This window comes from Penicillium cinerascens (assembly GCF_028974065.1).
Source record: "Penicillium cinerascens strain IBT 15544 chromosome Unknown contig_1_segment0_segment0, whole genome shotgun sequence".
Taxonomy (NCBI): domain Eukaryota; kingdom Fungi; phylum Ascomycota; class Eurotiomycetes; order Eurotiales; family Aspergillaceae; genus Penicillium; species Penicillium cinerascens.
Genome location: NW_026695287.1, coordinates 2,460,154 through 2,476,183, shown reverse-complemented (window position 1 = coordinate 2,476,183; position 16,030 = coordinate 2,460,154). Strand labels below are relative to the sequence as shown.

Sequence of the window (16,030 nt, the reverse complement as noted above, 5' to 3'; positions counted from 1 at the left end):
ATTGCAGATCACCGAGTTCTTCCACCTATCTGGGTGTGTTATCGTTGCCGCGGTATGCCCCGCGCCCGAGCTCGGAAACTGTCCTTCGTGTGGGGAAAAGCAGAGAGCTTTTAGGTAAACGAGTGCTGTCGTGTTCGCTGCGGTGATACATGCAATTGCTTTCAAGAAGACTTCAAGGGGTTGAAAATGATTCCAAATGCGTGTCATTTGACTGAGAAGATTATTTGGAATCATTTGGTTTCGGAAATGTGGATTAATAATAGACAAGTTGATGGCGCACGCCATCATCAACTCACCATCAACTCATATATCTTGACAGTTCTTCATTCTCTGGACAGTATCAATGCTCACGATGGCTTCGGTCTTAGCAGGAACGATCCCTTGGCATGATGGCGAAGAGAAAATGCACCGATTACTGCGGGTTCCTGATATGGACAACCCGGCAGTTCCATATCTCAGTGCCAACGGAGGCTACTTCTTAACGAAGGCTCCTCTGCTAGCAGTGGGCACAATCGACGCTCAAGGGCGACCGTGGACCTCTCTTTGGGGTGGAAAAGAGGGTTTCGCTGCGCCGATTGCTGAATCGATGATCGGACTCAGGACCCAGGTGGACAGCACGTACGACCCAGTCGTCAAAGAATTGCTGGGAAGCCAGGCTATCGATAATACCGGGGCCCCGCTACAATCTCCGGGAAACATGATCTCAGGACTTGCGATCCACTTGGAGCATCGCCGACGTTGGAAGCTCTTCGGTAGAATGGTAGCGGGATCACTGGATGGAGATCAGGGGCAGGCACAACTGGTTGTCAAGATCGAAGAAAGCCTTGGGAATTGTCCCAAATACCTTAACAAAAAGCATATCGTATCTGTGCGGCCAAACCCAACGCTAATATCCGACTTGCCTCAGCTTCCTGCACCGGCGATCGAACTGCTGTCCCGCGCAGACACCATATTTGTATCCTCGAGACACGGCACATCTGATATGGACACCAATATTCGCGGCGGCCCTCCCGGATTTGTTCGTGTCGAGTCTAACGATGCAAATGCAGTTCTTGTGTATCCTGAATACTCGGGCAATCGTCTCTATCAGACTTTGGGAAACTTGCAGACCACACCTCTGGCCGGTTACGTGTTTCCGGATTTTGAGACTGGAAACGTTCTTTATGTCACAGGACACACGGAAATACTGGTTGGCCAAGCTGCCGCTGCCATTCTTCCCCGGTCAAATCTAGCAGTCCGCGTCACCGTCACCGCAGCATTCTTCGTGGAAAAAGGGCTGGCCTTTCGCGGCGAAGCCGGGGAACCCTCTCCGTACAATCCTGCCGTCCGATACTTGACGACAGAGAAAAGCATACCCACCGAGGGAGAGAGAGATGCAGAGATGACCGCAACACTGATCAACAAAGAGAAAATAACACCCAACATCTACCGATTCCGGTTTCGCTACAGCAGTCCCAGGCCAATCTCCTGGACTCCGGGTCAATATGCGACACTTTCATTCCAGGACGAGTTGGACATGGGGTACAGCCACATGCGCGACGACGATCCGGCAAGCTTGAACGACGACTACGTCCGCACATTTACTGTATCATCATATCCAGGCCGTGAACTGCCCGCAAATGAATTCGAAATGACGATCCGCCGCCACGGAAACGTCACGAACCATCTATTCCGCATCAACGAGCGAGCGGGTCTTGAAGTCCCACTGAAAGGATTCGGTGGAAGTTTCCAAGTATCGACGGACAACGGATCCATCGTGCCATTCGTTGCAGGTGGCATTGGAATCACACCTCTCCTCGCACAGCTCCCCGCCCTAAATCTTCCTCTCGTACGACTATTCTGGTCGGTCTCAATTGCTGATATAGGCTTGGTGCACGATACTTTCCAACGTTGGCCCGAGTTATCCAGATCCACCGTAGTCTTCGTCACGGGCCTGGACCCCGACAGGCTCCATCAAATAAAGTTGGACGCAATTCATCTATCTGGAGCACGGGTTGTGCGACGGAGAATGCAGGCGGGGGACTTGGATCCGTTGCTAGCTGAAACGTGGTATCTGTGCGCCGGAGACGCGTTGAAAAGGATGGTGCTGGGGTTGCTGACAGGGAAGCGGGTGGTCTATGAAGATTTTAACTATTAACCGGGACCGATCTAAGCTTATTTTAGTGTCGTTCGGCTTTAGTAATGAATAAAAGTGCTCCCCGACCCACGGCCAAGCAACACAGCCACTACCAGAAGTGATAAAAATAGGCGTGACGCAGTCGCCCAACGTGTCAAGTGGAGCATCGATCTTGTTTACATCCGATAAAACAATCGTAGAGGCAACATTCTCCTTCTTCCTCTACACCTTCACAATGCGGTCCAAGTCGGTAAAGCCCTCCGCATACCCGAAGCTGCCCTTTCATGGCATCCGCTTCCTCATTTTCCTATCAGCAGCCGTGGTCGCCATTATCTTGGCCGTGTTTATCTACCATCTCCATGCCGACGGATACAAACTGCCCTTCGCCTTCTTGATCGTAGGCATATCCCAACACGACCATGCTGTATCCAATCTAACAAAAAAACACAACAGCTCCTCATTGCCGCCCTCCTCTCCATCTTAAATGTCGTCTTCACATCCCTCGTCAACTGCGCCTGCGGGCTCTCCACCAAACTCTCCATAATTCTAAACGCCCTCCTCCTAGCCCTCTGGCTCCTTTCGCTCGCCCTCCTTAGCTACAATATGGCCCACACGATCCTAACCTCATGCGGCACCCAATACTGGGGCAACAAGACCGGCATCTCGGTCTGCCGTAGCTACAAAGCCCTGTTCACATTCACGGTAACCGGCACCGTCGCCTCCATCGCTTCCATCTGGCTGGACTTCATCGTGCGCCGTCGCGCGAACCGTCTGGGCGCTTACGATCCCATGGGAAGCATGGCTGCGGTTGGCGAGGATCCGGCCGATGTCAAGCTGGCCGATCGCAATGAGTCGGTCTCAAGTGTCAAGTACGATGCTGTCCCGCCGCCTATGTCGGGTGCTGGGAGCGCGCCGTATTATGATTCGGCACCAGCAAGGAGTCGCAGAGGTGAATCGCGCGTGAAATTTAATACGTATGATCATGGTGGATATGGGGTTCCGGCTCAGCAGACGGGTTATGATCCTGCGATGTATCGTTGATTCGGAGGATATGATTATGTGATGATTTTTTTTCTAGATTTCGTTGTGAACGTGCTATTTAGCAGGCGGGTTTCTCATGATATTCTTCTTCTTTTTAAGTTTTGTTTGCTGTGTTTACTCGGTGCTCTGGTTCGAAATTGACTGCATGGGACCGGCGGTGTTACGGGTTTTATTCATGACCTGGATGACTGGATCGATGCTTGATAGGGTTGGATTCTCTAATGACTCTTCTGTGTGCTGCATTCTAATGCAGAGGAAAAGCTGCGAGAAGCAAATGACCATCCAATAGCAGACAAAATTAGAAGACAACATTATGACGCTCGATATTGACAAGATGGGTGTAGTATTTAAGAAGCAAGAACCAAAGACCAACAAGGGGCGTTTACATGATAACCTCATTCGCAACGTCCTAGATTTGTACGAAATTAGCCAGTGAAAGAAAAGCAGAAAAAGTGATCGAACTTACCCGTTTGAGCTCCTTGTAGGGAAGGCAGACACAGTTTTGAATGCGGACCTCGTCACCAACTCCACACTCCTTGCCCAGAATGGTGATGCTCTGGACCTTGATGCCCTGCTTGATGATGCTGGTGGAGTGGCTATTGATAGGGATCGGGGTACCCTCCACACGAGCCCACGCACCTACCCGGCTGCTCCATCCGATGATGGAGTGCATGACACAGGCATCGTGGCGGATCTCTACATCCTCAAGAACAATCGCGTCCTTGATACGAACACCGGCACCGACCACGGCGCGGGGACCAATGGAAACATTGGGGCCCAGCTTGGCAGTAGGATCGACCTGGGCAGTGGGATGGATGTAAACCGGGGGCACAATGGTGGCAGAAGGCGCCATCAGCTCCTCCGACTCAGCCTGGAAGGCCTTCTGAAGGTAAAGAGCGTTGGCAGGGACAGCCGAGCCCGCGGACTTGATCTGGCGCCAGAAGTCTTTAGTCTCGTGCACGAAGAACCGGTTGCTGTCAGCCAGATCGGAGAGAATGTCCTGCTCGAGGCGGAGGACCTCGCTCTTCTCCCCATCCTCGTCATCGCCAGTCGCAACGAAAGAAGACTCGAGGTTGTCGGAGGAGGGGTAAGAGAGCATGCGAGGGCGGGTGGTACGGCGCTTGATGGCACTGCGGATGGCGGGGAAGATGCACTCAGTGGCGAACAGGTAGACGCCGCAGTTAATCAGATTAGAGATGTGCGACTCGGGCTTCTCGACGTAGTGGAGCACACGCTTGGTGTGCGAGTCGGACACGATGCAGCCAAAGTTGGTGGCGGCGTCGTTGTCCACCCGTGTGCCCAGAATGACCGCCTCCGCATCCCTCTCCTCGAATAGTCGCAGCATCTCGCCCAGAGGAAAAGAGCAGCAGACGTCTGCGTTCAGCACAAAGCAGCGCTCCGGCTTGCCCTTGAGGATCGCATCGCGGAAGTGGTACAGGCCACCTGCAGTGCCTAACGCTGTGTATTCCCGAAGGTACTGAATGCGGAACTGAGGGAACTCCTTCGTGGCGTCCTTGATGAAGTCCCGCAGCACCGTCTCATCATAGTATCCGACCAGGAGGACTTCGCGAACATCGGGGACCTTGGCGAGCGCCTTGAGGCAGTGGTGGATGATGGGGTGGCCGGCGACTTCGAACAGGGGCTAGGAGTGGGGTGGACGGGTCAGACGCAGGTTGTCACAAGGGAGCCGATTGTATTGAACCACGAGAGAACACTTACCTTGGGCACATCAAGCGACAATGGACGGAAACGAGTGCCTCGCGAAGGGCCTCCCACCTGTTGAGCGGTCAGTCTGTGTGCACGGGGGACAATCATTGCGTACTTACCAAGATTACAGCCTTGGTGGAGGCCGGGTTGAGGTGATCCCGCGCTGAGACCTGAAGCATGATGAATAGAGAGAGAGTCGTAGGAAAGTTCAAGTGGCAATGGATCAGGGAAATACAAAGGTGGCCCAATCCAGCGTCGAAAGCTCCTGGCGCCAAGACTGACGCTTGCGGTGGGGGCCCTCACCTGACACGAACTATACATTTTTATTTACATCCGCCGTCTACTTCGAACGTTCTACACCACTCCATATTCTGTAGTACATGTACAGTTTCTAACAGACATACGATAGGGCTGTTCAAAGTGGGTTTTCAGCTTTTCTGTATTCCTACATTTCTTTCTGTAGTTTCCCCGCTTTTCTGTTTGTTCATTGACACCGTGTACTGTCAAAGGGGTTGCCAGCCAGGCTACTGAAGGGTTGACACATAGTCCATCAATTATCGACACAAATTCGCGTATCCGTTCACCACAGTCATCACACTACCTCTGCAAAAAAGCGCTTGATCGACGTGGACATTGTCTAGGCAAATGACTCATTCTTCCACTCAGAGCCATTGACTGTCTCATCGGAGAAAGTGCCCATGTCAGAGCTCTCGTCCTTGGTCTGGTGGACTGCGGCAAGCCATCCTTGGGCTTGGGTGAGTTTGACCTTTTCCTTGGTCAATGCATTTCGACGGGCCTGTCGCTCGGGGTCCTCAGCCATGAGCTCCATGCATCGCTCGAACGCTAAATCATCGTCAGTAAGGGGCAAATATGTCAAATTTGTTGTTGAGAAGTGACTTACAGCTTGCATTCAACTCGGTATTGACAACTTGAATGAGCTCATTTCGACATTTAGCGAACATCTTGATATGAGCGAGTTGACAAATCACATCAAGGTATCGAGAGCTGGCAATCTGGTAGTATCCGCGACAACTCTACACAATTAGCACCATGCTCTGATCAATCTCGAGCCCTTCATAATGCATGATCACTTACTGCCATCATCTCCAATTCCTGCGAAAATTGATCCGGGCCGAGCTCCTCATCAGTGACCTTGCTGAGTCTTGACTCCTCGTCCGTCGCGTAACCACGGAGCGTGCGCCAGGTTCTGACCCGAGAGGCCCGGCGAGCTCTAGTCAGTTTTGCAAGTGCTTCCAGTGAGGCAGCTTTGTGCTGGTCTTGGGCCATGGTGAAAGGGTTATCACTTTCGATTTGATAGTGTGTCTTTACATCATGAAGGTATTCAGAGCGGAGCCGAAGAAGGAAAGTCGTGATGACCCGGTACAGCTCTCGATAAAGACCTGTTTGGCGATACTGGGCAATCACGTCATCCAGGGTGTTGATCAGAACCCTCTGCACAATTCCGTGAGTGGCGAACACGAAAGCGTTTGCGAGCACGATCCAGTTCTTGACACTCTCTTTGTTCAGCTTTTCGATGGCAGTAGGGTCCACTTGGTTTGGGATCCCAGCCCGGTGCGATTCTTCCTTGATGCGTCGGATACTTTCTAGTGTGAATCTAAAGAAAGGACCCTTCCACTCGTTGAAGCATGTCGTTTTGTATCCTGGACCACCACGCTCCGCCTGTTGATTCTCAGGCTGGGGTTTGCTCTCAGGAGTCTTCGGCTCAGCAATAGGTGCTTTTCTCTTGCGAGAGGGGGGGCTTGATAGCATAATCATGTCGGCATCGGCATCATACTTCTCAACAAGGTAGATATTATCCGAGTCCGCAGTTGTTCTCAATGTTGGGCGAGTCTTTTCCAAGGCCATCTGAAAATCCCTAACCAAATCGCACCATTCTTTTTGGAGGGCATTATCTGGGGTTCCGTACCCAGTGCCTCCTTCGAAAATCCATTGGAGTTTAAGGCCCAAAGTAATAGTCTTTTCCATGAGAATTCGTTGCACATCCTCAGCAGGTGAGTCCGGGAGAGTGCTGAGCTCAGCATCGATGCGATGGGCTCTCTCATTGATCTGGTGAATGATTAATGGCAACGATTTCTGGATCTGCTCCATCAGCATAGCCGAAAGCGCAACTTGAAGCCGACAAGTTCCAAATCGTTCTTGGAACCCGGCCATCTGCCCAGCCCAGAATGGGTCTGCGAAAAAGGCGTCTTCTTCTCTGCGAGCGACTGCATGCGGGACATCCGGGTCGGGGTTATTTCGAACGACATAGTAGCCATGGCCTAGGCCATACACCCTTCCTTCCAGAATTTCATTGTACTGCGCAAAGGATTCAAACCCAGCAAGTCTGTCTGGCTTGGTCAACACCCCGAGGGTTCGTTCCTTTGCACCGTTGATCTTTCCAATGAGGCCTGCTGCCTTGGAATTTCCGGCATCATCCGTCATAGACAGGGTAAGGAGGACGATGCAGTTCTCCTCGGAAACGTACTGCTTGACCAGGTTTTCGACAAGCGTCACTAGGTAGGTTTCAGATTCATGTTCGGCCTGGCTGATGACGCCAGGGAGGTCGTAGAATGACAGAGCTGGGAATTCGGGCCCTGAGATATCCAGCCGAACCACATTAGGTGAGAATTTCACCTCAAAAGACTGCGGAGTGATTGCATTCTTCCCTGGGACATACTGTTGGGAGTCGGACCCAGGGTTTAAGATTGCCAATTGGGCCCACCAAATGGTATCTTGGACCTTGCTCTGGTCGGTCAACGTGACGAAGAGCTCATCGTCTTGACCACCAACCGGGAGCCAGGGTCCAAGGGGCTCGCTTTTCTTCAGACTAGCTCTCAACTTCTTGTTTTGGTCGTACCAGTATCGCCGGGACAGAAAGACTGAGCATTTCCAGGATTCACCTGGCTCACATTCTGAGAGATTGATTTCCATTGGGCATCTAGTGCAAGTGCCAGCACTTCGGGGAACTTTGATTTCAGAGATGCCCTCGATGAGGGAACTCTTGCCGGTGCTTTGGTCGCCGACCACACAGATCTTGGGCAGGGCAATCTTGCTGTCCTCGATCCCCAGATGGCTGAGGTCTTGAATCTTTTTGACTAGAGTCTTCATGTCCAGAGCGAGGACGTCGAGGGTTGAAGGTGAGGGGTCTTCTTCACTTCCCACCTGAGTGGGCGGATCTCGAAGGGGGTTCATACTGCTTGATGCCTGAGATGGAGCGGCAAGCTCTAGATTCAGATAAGCATATGCAGTAGAGTTGATGAGAATATGGCGCAACATACCTTCGGCTTCGGACTTCGGGCGTACAGACAGCTGACGGGTACTCCGGGTAATGGTCATCTCCAACACTTCTCAAAATGGGTAAATGCCAGTGATGGGTCACCAAGACAGTCAAATGTCTCGACGATGTCTCCGATGAGACGGATGATGGTTGGCTTGTTGTGTTTTCTGCGCGCGAGGCAGAAAATGACGGGTAGAGGGATGGCAATAATGAGAATAGAGTATGTTAGATGAGGGAAGACGGATGGTGGAAGGTGAGAGGTTCCAGGTGAGGGATGGTAGATGGTAGATGGAAGATGGATGATGGGTTGAGGGTCAGAACAGACAAGAGAAGTGAGGGGCGAGGGGCGAGAAGTTGACTGGAGATGAAGCATCTCAGAGATGCCCCTGTAACAAAATCATGGTTTTCTGCTACTTTGATACTTACTTACACCCTTTCTCACGACACGTGCAGAACCTTACGGCGAGACTCCATTAACAGTGCACACTATCATCTCTGTTTCCCAAAATCATTTTGCGCATCCTGCTTTTGCTTTTACACTTCTTTATCTTCAATTTTAACTCGTCTATTTGCTCGTCTTCCTTTGTGGCTGTTGCTGCTGCAACTCTTCCTGCGCCCGTTCTTTATCTCTTTCCGCATCTTCTGCTACACCTCTTTCAACATATCTCACGTCGGCCAATTCATCACCATGAGAGCAATCAGGAGCTTGTCCACCAGCTCTCATGCCAGCGACCATCTTGAGCCGAGTGAGTTCAATAAGCGACGTGTCTTCATCGCGCTTTACGAGCGGGAGGAGCTCTCTGTGGGAGAGAGTCGACGCCGCCTGGGCCACGATGCCTACCACTGGGAGATAATCGTTGCTCCCAAAGATCACTCGGGCAGCGACTGCCATGTCTATGGAGTGACAAACGGTCCCCTCCGAAAGGGTAAGGTGCACATCATCGACGGAAACCGTGGACGAAGCTGGAGATTCCGAGAGGAGCAAGTCAATCCAGACGCCTCTTCGCTCCTCGTTGGAATGATCATGATCGGCAAGGTTCCATCTCAGGTCACCCGTGACGACCTTATGAAGAATCTCGGTCCTCCAACGATTCAAGTTCCGGACAAACGATTCGGAGAGAACTGTACCACCTGGATCAAAGAGGCCATCATGAAGCTCCAGGAAGGCGGACTGGCCGAACAATTTGACATACAGCTGTTCATGGATGACGCTCTGGCCTTTGCAGACCACTACAACAAGCACGACATGGGCAGAAAATGCATCTTTTCGATGAGTGACCACTGCTTCGTTCACCCGAGAATGAATTGCGCGATGCTCAATTACACCAAGCGGCGCATGTGGTAGGCCTGGGAGTGGAACTTGTTTGGGGATTTGGCTGTTTCACAGCACCGAGCCCCTGCAACAACGTCGACAATGATGTATCTTGAGACACTGACATTCATTTGATTTGCATGTTTCTGCCATGATCCACCTTCAAGATGAATACCTTTGTATAAATGAAAGCTTTTACATGGACGGCCTCTTGAAGCATCCAACGTAAGATCGCTCCGATCCGTGGACGTATAGATATAGATACAACGGCAGCGGCAGCGGCGGGGTAGAGCCCCACAGGATTGCCCTAAGCCCTAGTTCCCGATTGAGTAACCTCAAGTATGACCAGACTTTTTTGAACCAGTGGAATTGCAGCTGCTATGACAGGAAGTAGCAAACGTAGAACGCGTGGAATGAATAGTGCAATTCGTACAGGATCATCATTTGGAGGGAATGAGTCACAGACAGGCAGCTGCTATGTAGTTGCGCCTGCCCAATCAGACTGCCCCGCCGTCACCCGCCCAAAATTTCGCGCCCCCCTCCATCTTCATCCCACCATCCACGTTCGATCCCTTCCTGACAACCATTATGTCGGATCCCAACGCTGTCAAGGAGGCCGAGACCTCCATGGCCAACCTCTTGCTTGACGAGGTCACCGGCGAGAAGGTGTCCAAGTCCGAATTGAAGAGACGCCAGAAGCTCCGCGAGAAGGAGGCCAAGAAGAAGGAGAAGGAGGCTGCTGCTCCCCCCAAGGCCGAGAAGAAGACTTCCGCTGAGGATGATGAGGCCAACCTCACCCCCAACGTGAGTACCATTGGCGCACTTATGCCATGCCAAGGCTAACCATCGCGCCCCCGCTTAACAGCAATACTTCGAAATCCGGAGCAAGAAGGTCCAAAAGATGCGCGAGACCAAGAACCCCAACCCGTACCCCCACAAGTTCCAGGTCACCAATGACCTGCGCGAGTTCCTCAAGGAGTACGATGGCCTTCAGAAGGGCGAGCAGAAGCCCGACATCCCCATCCGCATCGCCGGACGTATCTACACCAAGCGTGCCTCGGGCAACAAGCTGATCTTCTACGATCTCCGCGCCGAGGGTGTCAAGGTCCAGGTGATGTGCCAGGCCCAGAATGCTACCGGCAGCGTGTCCTTTGAGGACCAACACGAGCACCTGCGCCGTGGTGACATTATTGGTATCGTCGGCTTCCCGGGACGGACCGCTCCCAAGAACCGTCCCGACGGTGAGCTTTCTATCTTCGCTACTGAGGTTATCCTCCTGTCGCCCTGCCTCCACGCCATTCCCTCCGAGCACTACGGTTTCCAGGACAAGGAACAGCGTTTCCGCCAGCGTTACCTGGATCTGATCATGAACGACCGTTCTCGCAACATCTTCCGCACTCGTGCCAAGATCATTACCTACATGCGCAACTACTTCGATCAGCGTGATTTCACTGAGGTCGAAACCCCTATGATGAACGCCATTGCCGGTGGTGCTACCGCTAAGCCCTTCGTCACCCACCACAACGACCTTGACATGAACTTGTTCATGCGCATTGCTCCCGAGCTGTACCTCAAGATGCTGATCGTCGGTGGTCTCGAGCGGGTGTATGAGATCGGTCGCCAGTTCCGTAACGAGGGCATCGATCTTACTCACAACCCCGAGTTCACTACCTGTGAGTTCTACCAGGCCTACGCCGATATGTATGACTTGATGGACTTGACCGAGGACCTTGTCTCCGGCCTTGTTAAGCACGTTACTGGTGGTTATGAAACCACCTTCCACACCCAGACTGGCGAGGCCCACACTGTCAACTGGAAGGCTCCCTGGAGGCGAGTGGAGATGATCCCTGCCTTGGAGGAGGCCACCGGTGAGAAGTTCCCGCCGGGTACCGAGCTCCACACCCAGGAGACCAACGAGTTCCTCAAGAAGATTCTCAAGAAGATGAACGTGGACTGCTCCCCTCCCCTCACCAACGCCCGTATGCTGGACAAGCTGGTTGGAGAATTCATCGAGAACACATGCCAGAACCCTACCTTCATCATGGGCCACCCCCAGATGATGTCCCCTCTTGCCAAGTACCACCGTGACCATCCCGGTCTGTGCGAACGTTTCGAGGCATTCGTCATGGGCAAGGAGATTTGCAACAGTTATACCGAGTTGAACGATCCCTTCGATCAGCGCATGCGCTTCGAGGAGCAGGCCAACCAGAAGAACCAGGGTGACGACGAGGCCCAGCTGATTGACGAGACCTTCTGTCAATCTCTCGAGTACGGTCTGCCCCCCACCGGTGGTTGGGGAATGGGCATCGACCGTCTGGTCATGTTCCTTACCGACAACTACTCCATCAAGGAGGTGCTGGCCTTCCCCATGATGAAGGATGACAAGACCGCGGCCGAGCATAAGACTGCTGCCGAGGTTGCCGGTATTGAGCCTTCACCTGAGGAGGGAATTCGTATGTTATTGCTTTCCTGTAATTTTCACGAGCCGGTTGAACTAACTTTAAATTTACAGCCCACAAATAATTGATATGAATTCTTTTTCTGGGGAGGTGTCAATAATATACTTTTCAGAGTAGGATGTTGATACTGTTTCGGTGTGTGATGATTGTTTTTGGGTTCTGCATGTGGCTTCAGTGGTTTCTATAAGAAATGCATTAGCTAGTCAAAATAACAAGACTACCATACACTTGATATCTATCTGCTCAATTATGATAGCAACTCCATCTACTTGGTGCCATGTTGCCATCTTTCCTCAGATTAGAAGTCCCATGCCAGGAAAAGTAGCTGTTGCAAAAGACAACAAGGACATCAAAGTCAACGAGTTTACTAAATAAGTTCACCATCAAATGGTAACCAATGCTTTTGGAGTGGGGATCACAGCAACTACATCCTGAGGTCTGGTAGCACTCAATACAGGGTGTGTGGTCGTTTTGGAAGAATCCAGCGTACCTAAATCAGACGCTCGTTACCTAGAATACGTAGTATAAAAGAACCCCATTTTCCACGAACTCTCCTCCCAACCACCATCTCTTCCCAATCATTCAAACTCATCTACATTCAAACAATACGCACTTCCATCACTGAATAATATCTCTCACCATGTACTCTCACCATTATCGCTCTGATAACACGCCTAGTCATCTTGAGAATCCTCCATCTGGGTATGAGGGCCATTATCGTTCTGCCACCCCTCCTCATCATCCTGAGAATCCAGAATATGAGGGAAGCGGCCACCACCAGGATCATAACCCTCTACCGCACGCTGAGCAGGGAAACGGAGTTGATATCTTCGCTAACCCTCATAATTTCCAACCACGTCCTATTGAACCGAGTGTCTTCCTGACAGGTCCCGACGAAATGGTTGGCTTTTATCTATATACATCGTCTTGGCATCAATACTGACTACAATCCTCGTTCTAGGTAACCAGGCACTTGATAATTCTTCGGTCCAGTCATACTTGAGGGTGTGTCAGAGCAAAGTACATTTAGCTAACTTGATATTTCACAGAAATCGCCAATGCCTGCGCCTCCATCCACCAATAATGGACGCAACGTTAGTCCCCTGGTGCCACACAAGAGGCCCTTCAATGGTAAGTATAGAGTTATTGGGAACGAAACACTGGGAACGAAGCCCATCAAAGGAACTAATCCCTTTGTCTCTAGAGGCTGAAACCGGGGAGATGGAGACCCCAGCAACCCCGAAGGAACATACACCAAGAGAGATTAGATTTGACCTTCCATCTTCTCCACCGAGAGCATCTTCGGTGAGCAAGTCTTCCAACGAAGGAACCTCGAACAAGAAGACCCCGACCAAAAAGACCCACAATAACAAGGCTTCGAACAATAAGGCCTCAACCAAAACGTCTCCAAATAGCAAGCCTTCAACTCACAAGCCTTCGACCAAACAGACCTCACCTAGCGCGAATGTCATCCACGGCAAGCTGCCCCTCCGCATTCAGCCACGTCCAAAAGTCCTCGTCCCATTCGAAGAGCTAGCCGCACACACTGCCAAATGCGATGATTGTGATCATCGAAATAGCGAGGGCATGATACGCTGCCTATCCTGCGGTTGGCAATGCTGCCGGAAATGCCAGACAATTCGAGGCGGAGACAAGACTCACGAAACTGTTCGATGCCAGCATGCCCCCGAAAACGAAGGTTCTACGCTGGAAGCCGCTGGACCTAGTGAGATGGACACTCCACTCGCCGCTGCTGACGACGCACTCACTGCTGATGACCACGTTCCCACTGCTGCTGACCATGGGGCTGCTGAGGTACTGATGTCTCTGAGATCCTCCCCTTCGGCGCATACCGACAGCCAGATCAACGCCGAAAGTCCACGTGTGCAATCAGCTTCCGTAAATAACGACCATCTGAGAGACCACATCATGGATGACTACTCGGACGTTGGCACTGTGACTGAGGATTCCACCATTACTTGGCACTCTGACATGGAGGAGGACAACGAGAAGCTCGAGCCTACTTTGAAGCACTTGGATTTGCTTAGGCGCAACCCGCCCCGCACCTCGCGTCCGACTGACATGCGCGACTAGGGCTATGGGGGCTCACATTTGGAGCCTCTCGTGATTAGAAATTCCGAGAATGATGTGACGATTTTGAACTGAAATAACTGCAAGAGATTTGAAAAATGGTCGGGGGCGCATTGACTGGACTTAAATTGGAAAATAAGGATATCAATTTCAATTGAATATCAATTCATATTTTTACATTGTCTAGCTGCGGCGATGATACTTATACAGACAGGGTCGCTCCAATCAACCGCTTAGAAAGGAGGAAAAGGGAATGGAGATGGTATCAGAACACCAAGACGATAGACGTAGCAATCCGTCTTGGTCCACGTATTCGTACACTTGAGACTGAAATCTCTTACAACCTCTTCATACCGGAGGCGGCCGTGGAAGAAAGATGCTGCCCACGGGCCTTGACCGCCATCTGCAATAGTTTTGCGGTGCGCGACGGGTGCCAGACACGGCTGCCCAGAATCATAACCCAGGTGAGGAGGAACAGGCTACCGGCTTGGTGGGCAGATGCCAAGGGAGTAGGGACCAGATACCACAGAGTGGTAATACCGAGTGCGACTTGCAAGCAGGCAAAGCCCACAACACCGTGGACACCCTTCCTGGCACTAGGCGGCAAAAGGCGCTTCATAGTGGGCGATTTGAAAGTGTAGGTCATCAAGGCCATGATGGATGTGAATGTAGTCATAGCGAGGATACGGTGGTCAAGCTGAACAAGGGAAGGGTTCTCCAGCATGTTGCGCCACCAAAGATCGGATCGGTCTTCATGGCGGGAGTAGCGGGCATCCCACAACTCCGTGCTAGGCGGCGTCAATCCAAGGCCCATGTAGGGGAATTCGTTGTAGATGAGACCAGCGTCAAGACCAGCAACAAGGCCACCAGACATGACAGTTGTGAAGACCAAGACAGCCAGAGCAGCAACAGAGCGGCGGAAGATTGCCAGGCGCGGGTCCCGGAGTGCCTCCAGCTGCTTCAGGCCAGACGCAGCGTCCTTCATGAGGCGGTGAGAGCGCAGGATAGCAAGTCCATTCCACAACATGGCGACATAGCAAGTGAAAGCAGCTCCAAGGTGAGCAGTGAGTCGGTACTGGCTCACACGCGGGTGGCTTCCCGGCGCGAACAGGTCATCCTTCAAACCAGACTTGACCATCCACCAACCAATGAAGCCCTGGAAGCCAATCAAACCAGCAATACCAGCCAGGCGCCACGCCATAGGCGTAGAAACCTTCTTGCGCGCGACGAAGTAAACGGCAGGCAGAACGAACGACATGCCAATAAATCGGCCCCAGAGACGGTGGATCCACTCCATATAGTAGATCGACTTGAATTCAGACAGAGTCATATTCGGGTTCAACAATTTGAATTCGGGGGAAGCGCGATACTTGGCAAACTCCGAGTCCCAATCTTCCGCGTTCATGGGCGGCAAGGAGCCGGTCACAGGCTTCCATTCGGTGATACTCAATCTGCGCCAATATTTGTCCCGTCAGCTTCCGGACCTCCGCCTTTCAAGAGAAAGGTTATGTATACGAACCCTGATTCGGTCAAACGGGTCAATCCACCGAAAATCACAATTCCAAAGACACTCGCAGCGCTACCAAGAAGCCAGTACGCGACAGACTTGTCGCTGATCTTGGGGAAACTCGACGACTTGGCCTTGGTAGCACCCTCCTCAATCGCACTTGTAAAGGTCGGAACGGCAGCTGATCGCTTGAGGCTGGAGGTGAAGAACTGGCGGTTCTTATCGGTGAAGAGGGAGGATCGGGTCCTAATCGGCTGGGGGGAGGGCATTGCGGCGAACCGGCGGACGGATTTGGCGGCGTAGCCTTGGTTCCGAAGGCATTGTCGACAAGTGAAGAGGTCTCTAGAGAGACGGGGAGCAAGGCTCCTCCATGCAGACAGAGGTGCCCCCAGGGAAGCCATGGCGAACGAGTGATGGTGAACAAGGGAAAAAGTGAAGTTGTGATTTCGGGAGATCATAAGATATCACGGCATGCGGCCAATCAGAGACGAAGGATTTAGCAACCTAGAAAAACGGCATT

At 52.0% G+C, this 16,030-nt stretch overlaps 8 protein-coding genes across 8 annotated transcripts; 5 read left to right on the top strand and 3 right to left on the bottom strand.

The window, feature by feature from the left end:
- Positions 1-343: 343 nt before the first annotated feature.
- N7498_002483 (putative oxidoreductase, FAD-binding) lies at positions 344-2,137 on the top strand (the record flags this gene model as incomplete). The annotated part of the gene is made up of 1 exon (XM_058449545.1): positions 344-2,137. The coding sequence occupies one exon, from the start codon at positions 344-346 to the stop codon at positions 2,135-2,137; it is 1,794 nt and encodes a 597-aa protein (XP_058311889.1).
- Positions 2,138-2,351: 214 nt separating this feature from the next.
- On the top strand, positions 2,352-3,157 carry N7498_002482 (uncharacterized protein; the record flags this gene model as incomplete). The annotated part of the gene is made up of 2 exons (XM_058449544.1): positions 2,352-2,513; positions 2,570-3,157. 2 exons carry the CDS (start codon positions 2,352-2,354, stop codon positions 3,155-3,157), a joined length of 750 nt encoding a protein of 249 aa, XP_058311888.1.
- A 382-nt stretch (positions 3,158-3,539) lies between these two features.
- On the bottom strand, positions 3,540-5,084 carry N7498_002481 (mannose-1-phosphate guanylyltransferase; the record flags this gene model as incomplete). The annotated part of the gene is made up of 4 exons (XM_058449543.1): positions 4,984-5,084; positions 4,877-4,933; positions 3,624-4,799; positions 3,540-3,566 (listed from the first exon to the last, which is right to left on the bottom strand). Exons 1-4 carry the CDS (start codon positions 5,041-5,043, stop codon positions 3,540-3,542), a joined length of 1,320 nt encoding a protein of 439 aa, XP_058311887.1. The 5' UTR covers positions 5,044-5,084.
- A 417-nt stretch (positions 5,085-5,501) lies between these two features.
- N7498_002480 (putative dynamin GTPase) lies at positions 5,502-8,200 on the bottom strand (the record flags this gene model as incomplete). Its single annotated transcript, XM_058449542.1, has 4 exons — positions 5,502-5,707; positions 5,766-5,898; positions 5,960-8,088; positions 8,143-8,200. 4 exons carry the CDS (start codon positions 8,198-8,200, stop codon positions 5,502-5,504), a joined length of 2,526 nt encoding a protein of 841 aa, XP_058311886.1.
- A 629-nt stretch (positions 8,201-8,829) lies between these two features.
- On the top strand, positions 8,830-9,486 carry N7498_002479 (uncharacterized protein; the record flags this gene model as incomplete). Its single annotated transcript, XM_058449541.1, has 1 exon — positions 8,830-9,486. The coding sequence occupies one exon, from the start codon at positions 8,830-8,832 to the stop codon at positions 9,484-9,486; it is 657 nt and encodes a 218-aa protein (XP_058311885.1).
- A 555-nt stretch (positions 9,487-10,041) lies between these two features.
- Positions 10,042-11,976, top strand: N7498_002478 (lysine--tRNA ligase KRS1; the record flags this gene model as incomplete). The annotated part of the gene is made up of 3 exons (XM_058449540.1): positions 10,042-10,257; positions 10,319-11,906; positions 11,966-11,976. 3 exons carry the CDS (start codon positions 10,042-10,044, stop codon positions 11,974-11,976), a joined length of 1,815 nt encoding a protein of 604 aa, XP_058311884.1.
- Positions 11,977-12,970: 994 nt separating this feature from the next.
- N7498_002477 (uncharacterized protein) lies at positions 12,971-14,006 on the top strand (the record flags this gene model as incomplete). Its single annotated transcript, XM_058449539.1, has 2 exons — positions 12,971-13,043; positions 13,117-14,006. 2 exons carry the CDS (start codon positions 12,971-12,973, stop codon positions 14,004-14,006), a joined length of 963 nt encoding a protein of 320 aa, XP_058311883.1.
- A 334-nt stretch (positions 14,007-14,340) lies between these two features.
- On the bottom strand, positions 14,341-15,911 carry cox15 (cytochrome c oxidase assembly protein cox15; the record flags this gene model as incomplete). The annotated part of the gene is made up of 2 exons (XM_058449538.1): positions 14,341-15,454; positions 15,523-15,911. 2 exons carry the CDS (start codon positions 15,909-15,911, stop codon positions 14,341-14,343), a joined length of 1,503 nt encoding a protein of 500 aa, XP_058311882.1.
- Positions 15,912-16,030: the final 119 nt, after the last annotated feature.